Consider the following 18,499-nt stretch of genomic DNA (forward strand, 5'->3'; position numbering starts at 1 on the left):
GAAGAAGAAATGCTCCAAAATGGTATGGAGAGAGATTGAAATTCCAGGGTTATTTATGCCCACCCCGCAATTAACTGGGCAGTACAACAAGTTCCCTGGAAAGGCTGCAGGTTTGCCTTCAAGGAAGGTGGTCATGGAAGGCAGGGAGAAAAGCTGAATCTGCAGTCCAGACTTCTGTCGGAGATAACTGCAGTTTGCACTGGGACAGGAGACATGTCGAAAGATTCTGCATGTATTACCTCTCAGTCAGCAGTCCCGATCTAGCTTGCAATCGTTTGGACAGACAAACATGTCAGCTGGTCCGCCTAGGTATCCTGATCTGTTCCGCAGCAGCCTTACCCGGCAAGGTGATTGATGTTGCGGCTGCACTTCCACAGGCCACCGCGCTCACACCCAAAACCTTGGTGCTCTGCATTGGCATGGATGGGATCATGCAGGTCACCAGGTCAGGCTCTGTGTGCCACCTGGTCTTTGGGATCACTCGGGGACACTTTGTGCATCGGTGTGCAAAGGCGTGAACAAGTCCCAGCCTGCATCGTGCAATTAAGGCCTCTCTGGACCTTTTCATTCATTCTCTGATTTTCAGAAATAAAGGAAGGAAGAAAGAATGAAAGAAGAAAGCCCCCACTTCTGGCCCTCACATTAAACAAATGGTCTCCAGAGACCTAAAGTGATTTTAGTCCTGTTAACTTCTCACTATATTTATGAACTTCTACAAGCTGCTTCAAGTTTGTTTCATTAAAAAATCTTGTTTTAATGGTTAAAATGTTAAACCAAGCAATAAAAGTGCTGAAAACAGTAATTTAAAAGAGTTCCTGGTCCTCTGCCTCCAGGTATCTCAGGCATCCTCTGTTCTTCTCTTTCTCCACTTCCATTTAGAACCTCGGAGCTACGTGGAATCAGTGGCCCGCTCCGCAGCAGCTGGCGGCGGTGGTGGAAGCAACACCATTGGGAAGTCCCAGGCAGTCCCAGCTCCACAGGCCTACAGCACTGAGGCCCCTGCAAAGAATGAGTCATTCTCCAACTCCTTTGCCTCACCAAGCCCTGTTGCAGCCAGCAGCCCCATGCACAGCATGGATGGGTAAGAAAGAGCCACCGTAAGCAGCACTTGCAAGGGGGATGCCACAGAACTGTCTTCTCTTGGAAGCTCTCTTGGAATGGTCTATTTTCCCCCTGTAGAAGACATGGGCCATCCTCCACTCATGCTCTTGGCCTCAAATCATCTGGAAAGTGTTTAAGCTGGAGGGAAATCATAATTGCTTCTTTGGTCATTATGTCCCACATGGTCTGTGGCAGGGATGGGGAACTTCTGGCCCTGTGGATGTTGTTCAGCTCAACCTCCCATCAGTCTCAGCCAGCATGGCCGATAGTCACAGATAGTGGGAGCTGAAGTCCACTCAGAGGGCACTCCAGATTATAGTCCTCCAGATGGGTTGAAAGGAGGTATCTCATACCTGTTCTTCATATTCAATTGTTATACACATTCTTTATATTGTCTACTAGAGAATTTCAGAACTGCACATGGGCCTCCCTTGCTCCCATGTTTCACGTGACTGTCTTGACAAATCAAGATGCAAAATATCTGGGAGAAACAATAGGCAGGTATCCACAAAAGCTCACACATAGATACGAGAAAGCTCAGAATTCCAGGTATATTATTTTAGGGAGTTCATACCATCAAAGTGATTAACATGGCATTTATGTTCATCCCTCTCACAAGGGAGAATTCTCCCAGTCAGCAAAGTCTAAGGGAGCACTAATATCCCTTTGGATTCTTTTCTGTTCCTTGTGCAAGCTGTCCCAGCACATACACAAAGGGGATTAAGAGCTTCTCAGGAGAAGCCCCTGTACAAAGCTAGCAGAAATGCTTGTTTCTGGAAGGAGGCAGTCAGCAGAGATCCTTATTCAATTGGTAGAATGATGAGTGTGGAAGAGTGTTTTGTTTACATATTTCTACTAGGCCAGCAGAAATTAGAATGCTTCTCTCATCTGGGGGAAAAAAATCACACAAGGATTGTAGTTCACCCCCGATCTTCATTTTATGTCATGGCTTTCATCATCCACCCACAGAAGCCTGTTATGCCAGTGCTCCCGTTAGTCACATTTAGTGCAGGCCACTGCAAAGTTCTTCTCCTTGGGATTCACAGAAGACAGAGGGAGTGGCCTAATTCCACTCCTGCAAAAGTATTCTTTTGTCTTGTTATGCAGCATTTTGTATCCATGAATTTGAAGAAAGCTGTAATCAAGGCATGCAGGAAACTGCTTTGTACCCAGCTCACTCTTATCCTATGGTCAGGGACTCTGCAAGGGTTCAAGCAGCAGCCTCTCCCAGCTGCACCTGAAAAAACCAGGGATGCGAGTTTGTAGTGCACAGCGCAAAATACCATATACACCCTCTCCAAATCGCTTGTTTTGGTGTTACTCAGCTGTGGGCCAGGTTTTAGCTAACCTCTCTCCCATCTTTAGGACACCTCATGCCACAATAAACTAATTAATGTTGAGTATTTCTTCATATGCTTCTTATTTTCATTTTGCCTTGTGAAAAATGTTTCCATTTACTGTATTCTGTGTGGCTGTGGTGCATTTAATCATCAGGCTTTTCCAGGGCAACTTTGCAGTGGATTGCATTAAATGCTGGTAAATGAAGTGCTCTTTGTTCTGAAGTTAGAAGTACTGGCATTTTGGGACCATGTGCCGCCATGTCCACATGCAAAGGTCACATTCCCAGTTTATTGTGAAATATTTTCCCCTCCAAAATGTTTACATTCATACAGGCACAGGGTGGATTGCAAACTGTGAAATTGCAAGAGAAAGCCAGAACAACAGCCTCACAGGAAATGACTCAAGTTGACCCAAAGTTGGTATCAGGAAGAAAGGAACACAAATGTGAACATTCCGGAGGGCAAATAAATAGTGTTGTTTATCTGAGTGGATATCAAAAGTAGAAGTCTTTTGGATTGGTTTAAGGGCACTGTGACTTAAAGCATGCTGGGGAACCTTTTTTGATTGAGGACCATTTTCCTTCAGGACTAATCTGTACGGAAGTCTCATGCTGGAAGTGGGTGGGGGGACACTTTCGGCTCACTACTTCTCCACCTTTCCCCATTTCTTTCTCTTTCCCTTTCCCCTTCTTGCCCAGAAGGCTGCCGGAGGAGGGACAGATCACCCTTTCCAGAAGCCTGAACTGGTGGCTTTTGGAAGAAAGTTGCCTGTGCTTGAGTTAGGCTTATGGGACGAGCTTATGGGGAACGAAGGTCTCAAGAGCTTAACAGGGAGGTTCTGATATGCTTGAATCTGAAATGTTCGTGACCTTCCAGGATATAGGAGGAGCTCAGCGATGTGTTCTGCTCTCTCCCATTGCTTCTTCCAGGATCTCTGTACACAGTTACCCTTCAGAGAACAGTACCAGCATAGCCCTGCCCTCTCAGCCTTCTGCTGAGTCCAGCTTCCAATCCACCAATCTTTCTCAGGGGCCATCAGTGAACAGCAGCTACCAAAACACATCCGCATCAACTCAGGGCCTGCCGGTCTATATGAACACCGACTTCCCCGATGGCCGAGCCAGCAGTCAGCAAGAGAGCCACCTGAGGCCTCAACCCCAGGTCAGTACAGCTGGGGTCCATGTGGTGCCTGGAAGCCCCCACTCCCTGCACAGAACAGTCGCCACCAATACTCCCCCAAGCCCAGGATTCGGGCGAAGAGCTGTCAACCCCAACATGGCAGCCACTCCAGGAAGCCCAAGCATGAACAGGCACTTAATGGGACAGCACGGCAACCTTGTTGCAACACCTGGCAGTCCAAGCCTTGCTCGTCATCAGCCCATGGCAGGAGGCAGCACATCCATCCTCTCTGGGAGCCCCGGTCTGGATCGGCATATCATATATGGCTACACCACACCGGAGGAGAAGCGCCCAACTGTGTCCCGCCAAAGCAGTGCCTCAGGTTACCAAGCTCCCTCTACTCCATCTTTTCCTGTCTCCCCGGCCTACTTCCACGGAGTCGGCAGCCCACAGTCCTCTTCCCCTGACTCCGCCGTCTACAGGCAGGGCAGCCCCACGCCACCCCAGCCACAGCTTCCAGAGAAGAGGAGGATGTCATCAGGGGACCGGTCCAACAGCCTCCCCAACTATGCCACCGTGAACGGCAAGACTTCTTCACCCATCTCCAGTGGCATGTCCAGTCCCAGCGGTGGGAGCACTATGGCCTTTCATCATACCCTGCCAGATTTCTCCAAGTTCTCGATGCCAGGTAAAACCTCATTTTCTGCTACTGTTTGGCTGACTAGTAGGGCTTCATGGGGAAGGGAAGGCGTTCCCAGGTCCCTCTCTCGCTCTGGAGCCTGTTGGATGAAGGTCTGATCAACATCAGGGATTTTTCCTGGTTCTTGTCTTAAGTTTTGTAATTCCCCCTGCAGGCACCTCTGTCCTAATACCCTAGGCTTCCCTTCCCATCTTTTGCTTGTGATACTCCAATGCTAGGGGAATTTATTCAGATATAAGTACCATTTGTCACTGAACATGTATATGGGAATATCTCTTCACTTCCATCATGTCTGGGCTTTAACTATGATTTCAGGCCAACTCTTAAACATGGAATGATAGGAATGTAAAAATATAGAGGGATAATCCAGTTCAATTTAAGGGGTAATCTGATTCTAATTCTGCATTGGCTCTTGAACCATGCCCAGTCACTTACTCTTGAAAGATGTGCTCCAAGATGTTCCTTGAAACTTTCAAGGAAATTTCAAGTGCAATTCCACGTTTTCCTTCCACAGTTTTTTCATCATCCAGTGCCCAGTTGTGGCTTGAATCCATTATTTTTTTCCTCAAAAAACTGATAAGAATTAACCCTTGTCCACCTGTTCTGATAAACTGCCGTTCATCTTTTTAAATGGAGATTTAGATCTGCTTGTTGCTTGCAAAGGTATCTCATTCTGAGATAACACTGATTCATTTAGGAGCCAGGACTGTAGGAACCTTCCCACAAATGCTATTGGTCTTAAGTATTTATGCTGTTTATACCCAGCTTGCTTCCTTCATGGACCTCCAGGCATAACACAGGGTTCCCAGATAGTTTCCCATTTAGCAACAGACCAGCTCATGCTCGCTGAATTTCAGTAAGGCTATTGCCTCATCTTCTATTAAACCACGGGTGGAGAACTTCTGCTCTGCCAAAGGTCTCTTTCCTTTGGCAGTAATCTCTCGAGCTGTATATTGGCAGTGGGTGAGGCCAAAGCCAGTCATGGGCAGTAGCAAAGGGACCCTATTCTCTCTTCCTGCCCCCCTTCTCTCTCACCCCACCTCCTCTCCACCCAATGGGCTGCTAGGGTTGGGTTACCAGGGGCTGAACTTACAGGCAGCTTTTTGATATTAGGTCATAGGCCATGTGTTCCCTATCCTGCTTTAAATATGCTCTGGTATTATAACACCATAGGAGAAGCAGGCAGTTTACAGAATGGCATAATGGAAAGATAATTCCCTGCCTCCAGGAGCGTACAGTCTTAATTTAAGTGGGGAGGGGGGAAGGGGGAAGGAAGAAGACATGGCAACAAGAAACAGCTATGAACAAACACACTTAGAGTTCATTGCCATGACCCTTGGTTCACCATAAATATGTTTGTAGTTTACTCATGTGTAAGCAACAGCTTGAAAAGAGGCCATGAAGAGTAGTGTGATAATTCAACTTCTTGCTAATGATCACAAAAACACCAAGACTTCTATCAGAGGAATTGACTTGGATTTAAACTACATTATCTCAGACTCCCTAAGATTTCCTTACTTGTGTACTTCACCTTTGGTTCCTTTCTCTTCCCGTCTCTTAGACAGCAGCCCTGAGACCAGAGCAAATGTGAAGTTTGTCCAGGATACCTCCAAGTACTGGTACAAGCCAGAGATCTCCAGGGAACAAGGTGAGTTTCTCTCCTAGTAGCATAGTTTGGTTAGTGAACCGTACATGACAATCAGAGCTTCAAACATTTCTGTAGCTTTTTTTATGCCAAGCACCAAAGCAATTGCCAAATCATTAGGGAAACACCAAGGTCTGCCATAAGCCTTCTTTTCTCCAGAGCCTCCATTATGGTACAACTCAGTGAATAACATTTTGGACCTCTGTGGCTAGCCATGGTTCTTTTGAGGCACAAGGGATGGTTATCAACAACGATTTTGCAACCATTTGCAACCCTGAGATGGTAACACTCTCATTAGCACTTGGTCCAAATGACCAGGCTACCTCAGGAAGAGAGGACCTACCCGCAGGATAGTTTGGCTGAGCACATGAAATCATTGGCATTACTGGTGGGTGGAAGCCCATAACCTGTCTCCTGGAGAAATATTCCAGAATAATATTTGGATAAACACCCTCATTATCCCATCATCACCACCACCACCACCATCATCATCATCCCACCTTTTCCCCTCTTGCAAGGAACCCAGTGTGGCATCTATTGTCCTCTTTCTCTCCATTTTATCCTCCAACCACCATGTGAGGTAGGTTAGGCTGAAAATCAGCAACTAGCCCAAAGTCAGTGAGCTTCATGGCTGACTCAAGAGTAAAACCTGGATGAACCAAGTCCCAGTCCAACATTCCAATATGCAACACTGAAAATGTAACAGATTCCAGATTTTGTCTGTTTCAAGTCCTAGACCAGCTTTTATTGATTCCCAGATGGTATTGGATTACAGCTCCCAGTATCCCTGAATATGGGTCATGATTCCTAGGGACTGTTGGAACTTTCACTCAATAACATCTGGGAACACAAGGCTGAGAAAGGCTGAGCTGGACTGTGGTATGTGGCATGGTGATCACATCACCACCTTGCACCACTTATGTACCTTCTCCTGTTGTCTTTCCCAAGTAGGAGGAGGTTGATTCATGTTCTTTTTATGGATTTCTTTCCATTCATTTGAAAACAGACCTCTTGTCCTCACAATACTATCCCTTCAAGTCTTTAGACTAAACAGTCCTGGTTCCTTCCACCATGTCCTCATGCAACTGGTATTCCAAAACCTGAGTTGCCTTTGTCTCTCTCTTCTGAACTCTAGCCACTTGGAGAGTATTAAAAATAAAATGCAATTAAACAGAGCAAGTAATCCTTTGAGGAATATCTTTTTTCATCCATAAAATACTATGCTGAGACATTCGCTGACCAGTTGTGTCTGATGGCTATTTTAAGTTGTTATGGACATGTCTAAAACTACTGGATGTGACCTGTTCCTGTGTTTAACCACGGAAAGTTCTGTTGTGCCCCCTTCCCTCTTCATGTTACGTCCAAACTTTAGGATATTCCACTAATGCATCCTACCACCTGCTTACTTGACCCTTGCCCTTCGTGGCTGCTGACCAGAGCCAATCATAGGATTGGTTCCTGGATCCTGGAGGTTATTAACACCTCTCTGAGGGACGGCCGGGTGCCTGCTTCTTTAAAGGAGGTGGTGATCAGGCCCGTCCTAAAGAAGGCGTCCCTGGATCTAGAGAGTCCGCAGCTTAGGAGTGCTCCCCGACCTGGAGCTGTCCCTGGAAGCCCAGGTGATGGCGGTGGTGAGGAGTGCTTTCCTTCAGCTTCGGCTGATCCATCAGCTGTGTCCTTACCTGGAGGAGAACTGCCTAGCAACAGTGACACATGCACTGGTTGCCTCCTGCTTGGATTACTGTAACGCGCTCTACATGGGGCTGCCCTTGAAGACAGTCCAGATACTTCAGATGGTGCAAAACAGAGTGGCCAGGCTGTTCACAGGGACCAGTCATTATTCTCACATAACTCCAGTCCTCTATCAGCTCCATTGGCTTCCCATTGAAGTCCAGACTCAATTCAAGGTGCTGGTTATTATCTATAAAGCCCTAAGCGGCTTTGGACCAGGATACTTAAAGGAACGCCTTTTTCCCTATATGCCTTCCCACCCTCTAAGATCGACAGCAGAGGCCTTCCTCTGGGAACCATCTTTGAAAGAGGTTAGGAGACAGAGTACTCGGAGGAGAGCGTTCTCTGCGGTGGCGCCCCAGCTGTGGAATGTGCTCCCCGGAGAGGTCCGCCTGGTGCCATCATTATATGCTTTTCGGCACCAGGTCAAGACCTTTTTATTTGATCAATATTTTAATGTCAATTAATTTTAATTGTAGATGGTTTATCTAATTTATTTTAAATGTCAGTTTTATGCTCAGTTCTTGGTATAGCTAATTTATTTTGTTTGGGATTTATAATATTCTGTAAGCCGTCCAGAGACAACAGTGATGGACGGCCTATAAATTTTCTAAATAAATAAATAAAGTAAATAATCCAGTGGATCTTTTTAACACCTTAAAATTCCCTGGAAAAACATTGCCTCCATCAAATTCAAGTAAAAACAACGTGCCATAGCCAAACTGGTCTGGTAGGTAGGTTTCTCTCTACCCCAAATATGTGTGCACATATGTTACTTTCTTGCTGTTTCAACCATTGTTTCTAAGCTCATCTACTGCAAATGTTCCTCTTTTCAATGCCCTTTTCAGAGGTCTCCCAGGCACTTCATGTACATGCACCCAGGATGAGGGAACTCTGTCAATTGCACTTTCCCTTACAGTCACATTTTGAACATCTCAAGTTCTTTCTCTCACAAAAACCCAAAGCATTTTGCAGCTGTTGGTGAATTTCCATAAAATTCCAAACTAACTGAAGTGTTCACCCATCTACATCAATCAAATTCATCAGGTACAGCTCTTCCCAGCATGGAAGAGGACTTTGATGTATCTGCCTAGTACTACATAGCTGCTAAAGATGCGTTGTCAGCACCTGTCAGGGGGGAAAAAGATACATCCCACATTCAGCACGGATGTGGTTGAAAGGATAGGGATACAAACCAGACTTCTGAGAGCACAAGACTCAGAACTCTGGGCCTGAATGGATGGATCTGCCAGGTTTGGTTTTCCCCACATTTGATTTCTTTCTTTTTTACATTTCCATTTTTTTTACTGAAATTTTATGGTTCATGGAAAACTTTATGAATTTTGGAAAACTCTGATTAAAATCAAACTGAAGTGAATTTTTTTGCCCATACCTAGCCTTGCAGACACAGACACACAGCTATGAACTGATAGATAAGCATTTACTGTGCTTCATTTTCAGACCATGCGTTCTGCTCATTTGGAGGGGAAGTATAAATGGAATTCCCTCACATAGCAAATGTGTACCTGTGCCACTGCAATGTAAAAGATGTCACACATTATCCATTATATTATCTCCCAGATATGGAATCCAAAGCTTGCTTCCTGGGGATCTCTTGAAAATAAGAGTTGGATGGCCTTCAGCAGAGAGGTATCTGTGACTTGTAATTACATCACAAATAAGTCACTACCTTTGCAGTAGCAACACAGAAAACCTGTCATAAATTTAAAGATATTTGCATGCAGTGGCTTGTAAAGGAGATGGTCTGTTACAAATTTGTCTAAATGTGTGTTACTTTTCGGTTTGCTTTTCCTGGCATTCTCTATATTGCATTGCTGTATTACACAGTGTTGCGCATTGAATGGACTTCGTGCCACAAGCAAATCGATTCAGTTCAGGACCTTTGTTCTAGTAACCTACTCAGGAATTGCAGTGCCACTGACTTCCTCTTCCACTTCCTTTTAATGTGGGAAGTGAGGACAGTCCGATACCTCTGGAGGACATCAGGCTGGGGAGCATTGGTAGAAAGCACGGACAGTGGAACGCATAGTCCAGTGAAGCCAAAGCAAACCTTTCCAGACACCAGTAGAGTGCTGCTAGTTTTCCTTGTTTCTCTGGCAACAGACATGCATTTGACATTGCATCCTGGTATCCCCAGTGAATTGTATGCTCGGCCATTGGCTAGGGAAAGAGGCAAAATGCCCTGTAGAGAGAGCCCGTGGTCATGTGAACTCATAGCAAGCCAATTCCCCACCTGAGGTGCCTTGGAATGTACAGCCTTCTGATGCTTGTACTATCCCTGCATGGGCCACCAGTTCATCCTCACCTCTGAGCAATTTCCCACCTCCTAAACTAGACTATTCATACTATTGGTATGTGGTTATAGGGCGAATCTACACCAGTCAAATGTACTTTTCAGACCCCTCTGTTTGGCCAGTCATACAGAGCTGACTGGCCAAAAGATAAAAAGTCATTATTGAAGAAAATGTCAGTAACAGTAAAGCGATGCTCTTTTTAAAAAACGTAGAGATGATTTCCTGCATTAATTGATGCCTATAAGACATTGCTTCTACAGGCAATGACACGCAGGTAAAGAGATTCCATATATCAGTATTCAGGAAGGTGAAGTTTGCAGATCTAGCAAAGGAATCGACCGCCATGTCAGCCTTTAGCTCTCTGGTTAATGATTCATAATGCACCTCTGCCTCAAGCCAGTTCCGATAATTGTGAAGGACCCCTTTAAAAGACTTTGTTTATGTCTGTGTCAACAGTAATTCCTCTCACCCATCAACAGCTGAGGCACTTGGCAGCCCAGGGCTGCAGAGCCATCCTTAATCCAAGAACATGTTCCCTCGTTTCCTTCATATCTCCCTTGCAAGGGTAAAGTGACTGCTACTGAATGGAGGTTGGCCTGGCTTCCTGGGAGGAGGGACTGACTTGTCTCTTCCACAATTTCATTCTTGCCTTAATCAAGTCATAAAAGGACTTCCATATTTAAGCACACAAGTAGATCAGAAAATACCCTAAAAGGCACTGGTGGGGGGCGTATTGGGGATTGGCCTGAGCTAGTCTCCGCCCTGCTGTCCTTTTATAATATCAGAAAAACGAGTGAGTGAACTAGGAAGCAAAGGCCTTCCTTGCACATTTAATTATCCTGTGGTGCATGCATTCATTTATGTTTATTCACTAAGTGCTCATTATTGTTTGAATGCATTTTCCCCTGTGTGATGCACTTTGCTTCTCTCCCAGCTATTGCATTGCTGAAAGACAAGGAACCGGGGGCTTTTATCATCCGAGACAGCCACTCCTTCCGGGGTGCGTATGGGTTGGCCATGAAGGTTGCTTCACCACCACCTGGCGTTGTGCAACAGAGCAAGAAAGGTACAGTCTTTTTTCCCTTGTGGGTGCCTCACACCCAGCTCACACCCTGCTTTGTGGTGTACATAAACTGCAGATCGCCCTCATTTTGGGCAGGATTTTGGCAACTGAAATAGGAGAGATAGCGGCTTGAAACCTCTGGTTGCCTGATAGGTATTTCATGCTTCCAAAGGGCCAGCAAATATGCCCTGTTCCAATAGCAAGTCCATATTTCGAATTATGTTCCATATTTATGGAGCAGAAATTAAGCTTTTTCCTGTCGCCAGTAACTTTTCTGACAGGGAACAGAGCTGTAGGGCTTGTGATTTGTGACAGGTTCACCGTCGACCACTTTAATCTGGATTTTAAGCAGCTGTGGCCTCTGATGGGTTGGCATGTGAGGACGGGGCTTTGGATTTCTTGTGCCACAAATAGCCGTGCAGAGAATCAGCTTGTGTTACTGCTTGTATGGCCAACTGGTAAATCAGATAGGTAAGTGCCACAGGCCTCCCTTCCATGCTAAGGGATGATGTCGGCTCGGCAAGAGGCCGTGGCATGTAGTCAGTCCCCATGAACGAAGGAGAAGCAGTTACAACTTCCTCTTACTTCTCACTGAAGATGAGCAGCGAATGGGTTCTTCTCCAGACTCTGCATCATTTTCAGGCCAGTCAGGCTTAGACAAAACTTCTGTAGCATATATTTGATTTGTCCCTGCAGGAGATATCACCAATGAGCTGGTAAGGCACTTCCTCATTGAAACCAGTCCTAAGGGGGTCAAGCTAAAAGGATGCCCCAATGAGCCAAATTTTGGTAAGTGTGTGTGCTTTGCCCCTTTCACTGTTCATGTATACAATACCTTCTGTCCCATCCTGCCCTCTTGTGGAAGCTGTGATAAAAATAGCCTGCAATATGTTCTGGCAGGAGTGAACAGGGTGTGCAATATTAAACCAAGATGCATCTATTAAAGCTGACATTCCAGAAATGTCAGGGGCATTTGCAGGAAGAGGAAGAGCTTCTGTTCAGTATCCATTTCTTTTAAGTGCACAGAGCTCTACGATTTGAGAGCTGAGCACACCCTAACGCCACTGGTATTGGTAGTGGCTTGAGAAGGCCATTATGCTGTTCTACTCCCGTCAATTCAACCATTGTTTCTGTTATCAAAATATGCCCCCTGTTCTTTTAATCTCCTCTTTCAGCATGGATAGGTTAAACTTCTGCCTCCGTGCATCTATTTCCACCTTCTCATCATGTAAATGAGGCTCTCGCTAATGAAAGTTCATGCCAAGACAGGCAGTATAACTCTATCGACCCTGGAGTCTAGATGGTCACAGAAAATTTGGAGTCCCACCTGTGACCTCAGAAGGTAGTTCCAAGGTCAGATCTGAACCCTGGACCTGGAGTCTCCTCTCTCCATCCTTGCAAGGGATGCAGAATGAACCATGCCAGGTGTATCTCAAGGTCCCAAAGGCAACCTTGGAGAAGGGTTTTTGGGGCCAGGGCAGGGAGAAGGTGGGCTCTGCCAGCATAAGCAGAATCCTGGCAGCACCTCAGTCTCCTTTCCTTGCACTCCAATGACCACCATGACCAAAATAATTATTACTGGCATTGCTGCTATGTTGAATTTGTATCCCACCTTTTCCCCCTTGGAGAAACCCAAGGCAACTTACATAGTCTATGTCCACTCCATTTTATGCTCACAACAAGTCACCCAGTGAGCTTCATGGTTGAGTGAGGAGTAGAACCTGGATCTCTCAGGTCCCCACTCCAGAACTAGAGCCACCACGCTGGCTCTCATATTGGCCATATAAGTGTTTTGCATGGGGAAGGAGCATCAAGGCGATCTCGCCTCCCTACTTGTCTCTCCTGCTGTGCCTGGTCCTCTCAGGTGGGAGGTTTATGGGCAAGCTTTTGGACTGCACCCTTATTCTTTAAGGTGTGACTCTGCCAGTCTTTTAGCAGTCTGAGATTCAGCCATGGGAAAGCACTGGTGATGCTGCTACAAAAAGAGAGACAGCTCATTGGTTTGCTGTTGAACAACTGGTTGTCATGGTTCCCCGTTTGGAGGAACATTAAGCATACAGATGTATGACGCCCATCAAATGCTGGCTAAACCCAAGTCCTGAGCTTGCTTGTGAGGTTCCCTGAGCAAAGGCATGCACAGCGCTGGTGTAAGGTGGCAGGTAGGTCAGTGAAGTGTTTCTCCTAGAAGGAGGAACCATCTAAGCACCAGATTTCAGAATCTGCTCCTGGACATACATGCATAGACTTATTAAAAACATTTGTGTATCACTTACTATTAAAATATTGATGTGCTTTGCAAGATTAAAATATACCTTAAAACCGCATCCAAATTCAGTCAGGCTTTAGGGTGTATCCCATTAATGGGTCTTGTATGCTTGTAGAACATCAGAAAGGAGCCCATAAGCATAAATAGCATCACAACAGAACACAGGGACAGAAACAGAGTGCCACCAATGTTACACCATCGTTAGTCTTAGCTTTGACCGTGTTCCCCCTCTCCCCCTGCCTCCCCATCTCTCTCCAGGTTGCCTGTCTGCTCTGGTGTACCAGCACTCCATCATGCCTCTGGCCTTGCCCTGCAAGCTGGTCATTCCTGACCGAGGTAAAGGTGCTAACATCAAGACATGTGTAGCCTGCCCTTCGTAGCCCATCCTTATAGCTAATGGGGGGTGGGGTGGGGATAAAAATCAATCAGTCAATCAGTCAATCGAATAGAGGGTGGAATGCATGCAGGAGCAGGGTTACATAGGGATAACACCATGCATATTCAGTCTGGAGGGTGTGTGTGTGCACGCACATGTAGGCACATGTGCACACACATAGGTATGTTCAGAACCTCTGAGAAGAGGAGTTACTCTTCATATTCCTGGTTAAAGAAACACAACTCAGCTAGAAGTCCCAGGGCCTTCCCTTCACGCTCACTGCTTGAATTTTAGGGTTGAATCAGTATATGGGCTATAAAACTTTGTTTATTCATCCATAGCATTTTTGTAGCGCTCCATATCTAGGCAGATTCCAGAGTGGTGAACAGTAAAACATGAAGACAAATAAAAGTGTAAAACACCCATATATTAATGACAAGGTCACATTCAAATTGTGGCTTTTGAGAACATGGGTGTCTTCAGCTGGCATCGAATTCAAAACAATATTGGTTCCAGCCTGACCTCCAGAGGCAGAGAATGCCATAGAAATTGGGTCATCACATTGAAGGCTGTTGTTCTGATGGCCTCCAATTGGGACATGAGCTTCAAATCAGGAGATTTCCAGAATGTTAACTTCCACCAAAGAAGGAGAAGAATAAGGGCTAAGGAGCAGTAAGATTCTCCCATAAACAGAATGAGTTTTGCTGCCAACTACTTTACTTGAAAGCTGGATATAAGGTAGCATGAGATCAGGGTGTTATTTTTGTTCTTTGTTTTGGCTTGTTTTAGTACAGAGCAGCTGTGTGTATATGTGTGTGTCTGTCCATCCCCTGGGAGTCATGCAGAAGTACAAGGCACTGTCCTTTTGTTCCTATAGCACAAATTCAAAATAGTCTATTAATTAACATGTAATAGCTACCATCTGCAAGTTCCATTTTCAGAAATAGTCTGGGAGAACAAACATCTGTCTATACATAAAATACATATTGGAAAGGTTTTTAGGGGGATACATGTGTATACCCTTTTAGCCCTTTTATTGTGAGTATGGCAGAGCAGTAGAGGTGTGTGTGTGTGTGTGTTAAAAGGACCACAGCAAATGCACCTAGAAGAGCTCTTAGCAAGAGTGAACAGCCTCCCTCCCTCCCTCTCTCTCCTCTTAAGATCCCATGGAGGAAGCAAAAGAGACCACTTCATCAAGCAACTCAGCAACAGACCTGCTCAAACAAGGAGCAGGTGAGTGATAACAGTAGAAACAGTTTTTCTCTTCAACTTGAAAAAGTCTGGAACTTTCTAAGCCACACACAAATCTGTAGATGAAGGGCAGGAAAAGTTTTTTTCAGTTCCAATTTTGTACTCAGTACACAAAATGAAACTCAGATATGCTTCATAATTCACACTTCTCTGAATTTTGCAATGGTATTCTCTAATAAGAATGCATACAAAATGTGGCCATAAGGATAAGGTGCTCAAACACCTACGCATACTAAGGAAAATAATATTAAAAATGAACACTCTAATTACAGAAATGGTAGCCTTCCATTAGTTTCCTTTATGGATTCAGCCCTTGTATCTGGTCTTCCCTTTCATGCTTTGCCTCTGTCTTTCCCTAACACGATCGTCTTCTCTCCTTGTCTTCTTCTAGGACTGCTTGTTCATCTTTCTGTCTGTCCAGGGTGTTTGCAAAGTGAAATTTAAATAAATCCTAGTCATTCTTTCTAAATGCTAACGTATAGATTAAATTAGCATATTAATATTTTATATAGATTTGTATCCTATGCTCTTGAGATCTGAATCTTTGAAGAGCCCAGCAATACCTCTTGGTGTCCATTGAGGGAGTCTTGACCAAAGGCCCTCAAGAAACAGGAGCCTGCACTGCACCTGCCCACACCCATGTCAAAACAAGTGGGAAAAAATACAAAGGACAGTGAAATGAGAAGGGTCTCCACCTGGTGTCACAGAGCAAACACCTGGCAAGCCCATTCCGCCATGATAAGGCACTCGCCCACTTAGCTCATGCGGCAGGTGCACCCAGAGTAGGGCTTCTGAAGATGAGCTTAGGGACTGGGCAGGTTTTCATGGGAGGAGATGATTCTACCGTTAACTTGGCCCCAAGCAATTTCGGGCTTTACAGGCTAATGAATCAGGCCCAGAAATGGTTTGGGAGCCAGCAATGATCACAGAAACCAGGTGTAATATGATCATATTGCCTGCTCCCCCTTAGCCATCTTGCTCACCTATTTTGAACCAGCTGGATAATTTTCATTGCAAAACGCACTGAAGTACACGTGCGTGCGCGACCATGCCTGCAGATTTTTGTGCAGACTCCTCAAAATGCATACAAAAACTGATGCAGAAATGGGAATGAAATAAACTTGCGATTGAAAGAAATCTGAACACTACAGAATACAAAGCAAAGCGCTCCATCCATCACTACGGTAAACTGCAGTTGCTGGGACAGATCTGTATGAGTAGAACTGTTGAGACGCATGCACCTTGTTTTCCTCGCAATGCAAGCAACAGCAGGGTCATGCGTATTTTAGCTTCTCCTGCATTGTGCCATCCCACCGACGCGTGTGCTGTTTTTCTTCCTAGCCTGTAATGTTCTCTTCATTAACTCGGTGGAGATGGAGTCATTAACAGGGCCACAGGCCATTGCCAAAGCGATCACTGAGACACTGGCCTCCGACACCCCACTCGCTGCTACTATTGTCCACTTCAAAGTCTCAACGCAAGGAATCACCTTGACAGACAACCAGAGGAAGTAAGAGCAACGTATGGTCTGGAATCTGTGGGTTAGGAAGAGGAGAGTTCCGTCCTTTTCTGTGCCATCACTTTTGCTATTTCAAACTTCCCCAGGTTTCTCCCTGCCTTAAAGGTTGAGCTCCTCATTATAACCCATTTTGGTTTTCTGTATTACCACAGGATCTCATTTTGCCAAGCATCAAACATGTGCAGGGTATTTTGCACTGAATAAATCTACTGATCATTGTTCCATCATTCTTGAATACAACTGATGCAGGGGCCATAAAAAGCATGATTTCACCATAATACTGTCACCTGATCTACCCTGGGGTTGATAATTCATCAGTCTAGATGGACTTACCATCATTCATCCACTATTATTTCAGGTGGCCATGGCACTTATTATTATTATTATTATTATTATTATTATTATTATTATTATAACATTTCTATGCCGCCCCTTGCCGAAACCTCGGGGCGGCTTACAACATGATAAAATACATTGAAATACAATAGTACATAATAAATTACCATTAAATATAACAATACAAAAAAATACATTGATTTACAAGTACAAAATTAAAATTATCAGTATAAGATAAAAATATAGGAGGAGAAAGAGAAGGAAGAAGAAGTTGCCCAGGCCAGATCATATGTTTTAACAATTGAAATGATGTTTAAATAAAAAGGTCTTTACCTGGCGCCGAAAAACCAGTAACGACGGTGCCAGGCGGACCTCTTTGGGGAGTGAATTCCATAGGTTGGGCGCCACCGCAGAGAAAGCCCTCCTCCGGGTACTTACTCTCCCTTACCCTTACTTACCCTTGTCCATGTTTCTGTTTCAGACTCTTTTTCAGACGACATTATCCCATTACCACTGTCACTTTCTGTGACGTGGACCCGCAGGAAAGAAAGTAAGTGGCGCTGTTTATTGAAACCCAAAGCATGAAGCTAGATGTATGAATATGTGCATATATGTGTGTACTGTATTCATGTCTACACACATCAGGTCTAGGAAACTATTGTCTTCATGGTTGCTATCACATACTTTTTAAGAGTTTTAATCCCACCTTTCAATAAAAACTTTCAAGGTAGCTAACAATAAGCAATAAAATTTTACAGCTGAGCAGTTTTAGCAAACTAAACAGTAAAAGCAGCACCGATAACAATATAAACATGAAGAGGGTAAAAAAATTTCAAGTTCCTAAAAGTTAGCAGAGTTAAGCTAGCTTGTGGAGAATATTTCACAATGAGGGACCCACCGGCCGTCTCTGTAGTGTTACTTGGAAGGAGTGGGAAGGTCTCTGGTGTAGAATGTGAAGAAAAGGTTGGCCATAGAACAGGTTTGTATCCATGAAGAAACTTCACATTTATACCGTTTCTAAAGACTACATGGAAACATAAGGAATCTTCTTCCTGAATGAGCTGCAACCTGTAGCTACATTTCATTGTTAGAACTGGCATAAACAATTGGCTGGAATGGAGTGATAAGAATGTATGCAGTAGAACAATGGGAAGTTGGCCAATGCTCGTTTCTCAGAATCCTTCATTCTGAGAAAGCCTAACATTATTGCAGATTTCAGTTTCCATGTGAAAATAAGAAGCCCTGGTAATTAAGCCTCTGTTCCTCTGTCATGCTACTGTCAGATTTCCTTTATTTCCAAACCTCAAACCTATCATTCCAAGAATATGTCCAAGCAAAAAGACAACACATGGTCATCAATGGATGGCATTTGCAGACTCTTCAGGCATTTTTTCCTCAGGCATAAGGAACCACATAAACAGTGGGGAGCCAACTTGACAATTAGAACTCTGTTGAGTTTGCCTTGCCTTGCCTTGCACAATAACACAAGCTTGGTTTCAGATACAAACTCCCCTGAGTTACTGGCATTTGCTGACACAGATCTTTTCATCATGTGGTTGAGAGCCTGTGACTTACAATGGGTTGCAGAAAATTGCTGTTGTCCATTGTTCTTTATGAATGCTGTTTGGTGGTCAGCTGAGACCCTGTAGCAACATCCTGGGCTTGATACTTTGAATAATTTTTGCAACACCTGAAAGACTCAATAACTGTTAATGCTTTCTAAGGAGCAGATGATTT

At 44.7% G+C, this 18,499-nt stretch overlaps 1 protein-coding gene across 13 annotated transcripts in view; it reads left to right on the top strand.

Moving 5' to 3' along the window:
* TNS1 (tensin 1) overlaps window positions 1-18,499 on the top strand; it is a 368,326-nt gene that overhangs the window by 343,359 nt on the left and 6,468 nt on the right. For all 13 annotated transcript variants that reach the window (XM_044438202.1, XM_044438203.1, XM_044438205.1 and 10 more), the window contains 9 exons: window positions 880-1,081; window positions 3,371-4,248; window positions 5,822-5,908; window positions 10,886-11,017; window positions 11,711-11,803; window positions 13,539-13,616; window positions 14,818-14,889; window positions 16,249-16,417; window positions 17,244-17,312. In XM_044438202.1, coding sequence (XP_044294137.1) covers window positions 880-1,081; window positions 3,371-4,248; window positions 5,822-5,908; window positions 10,886-11,017; window positions 11,711-11,803; window positions 13,539-13,616; window positions 14,818-14,889; window positions 16,249-16,417; window positions 17,244-17,312 — 1,780 coding nt within the window. The remainder of the gene's footprint in view (window positions 1-879; window positions 1,082-3,370; window positions 4,249-5,821; window positions 5,909-10,885; window positions 11,018-11,710; window positions 11,804-13,538; window positions 13,617-14,817; window positions 14,890-16,248; window positions 16,418-17,243; window positions 17,313-18,499) is intronic.

Source organism: Varanus komodoensis, unplaced genomic scaffold (assembly GCF_004798865.1).
Source record: "Varanus komodoensis strain SLA01 unplaced genomic scaffold, ASM479886v1 scaffold32, whole genome shotgun sequence".
In the NCBI taxonomy this organism is placed as follows: Eukaryota; Metazoa; Chordata; class Lepidosauria; order Squamata; family Varanidae; genus Varanus; species Varanus komodoensis.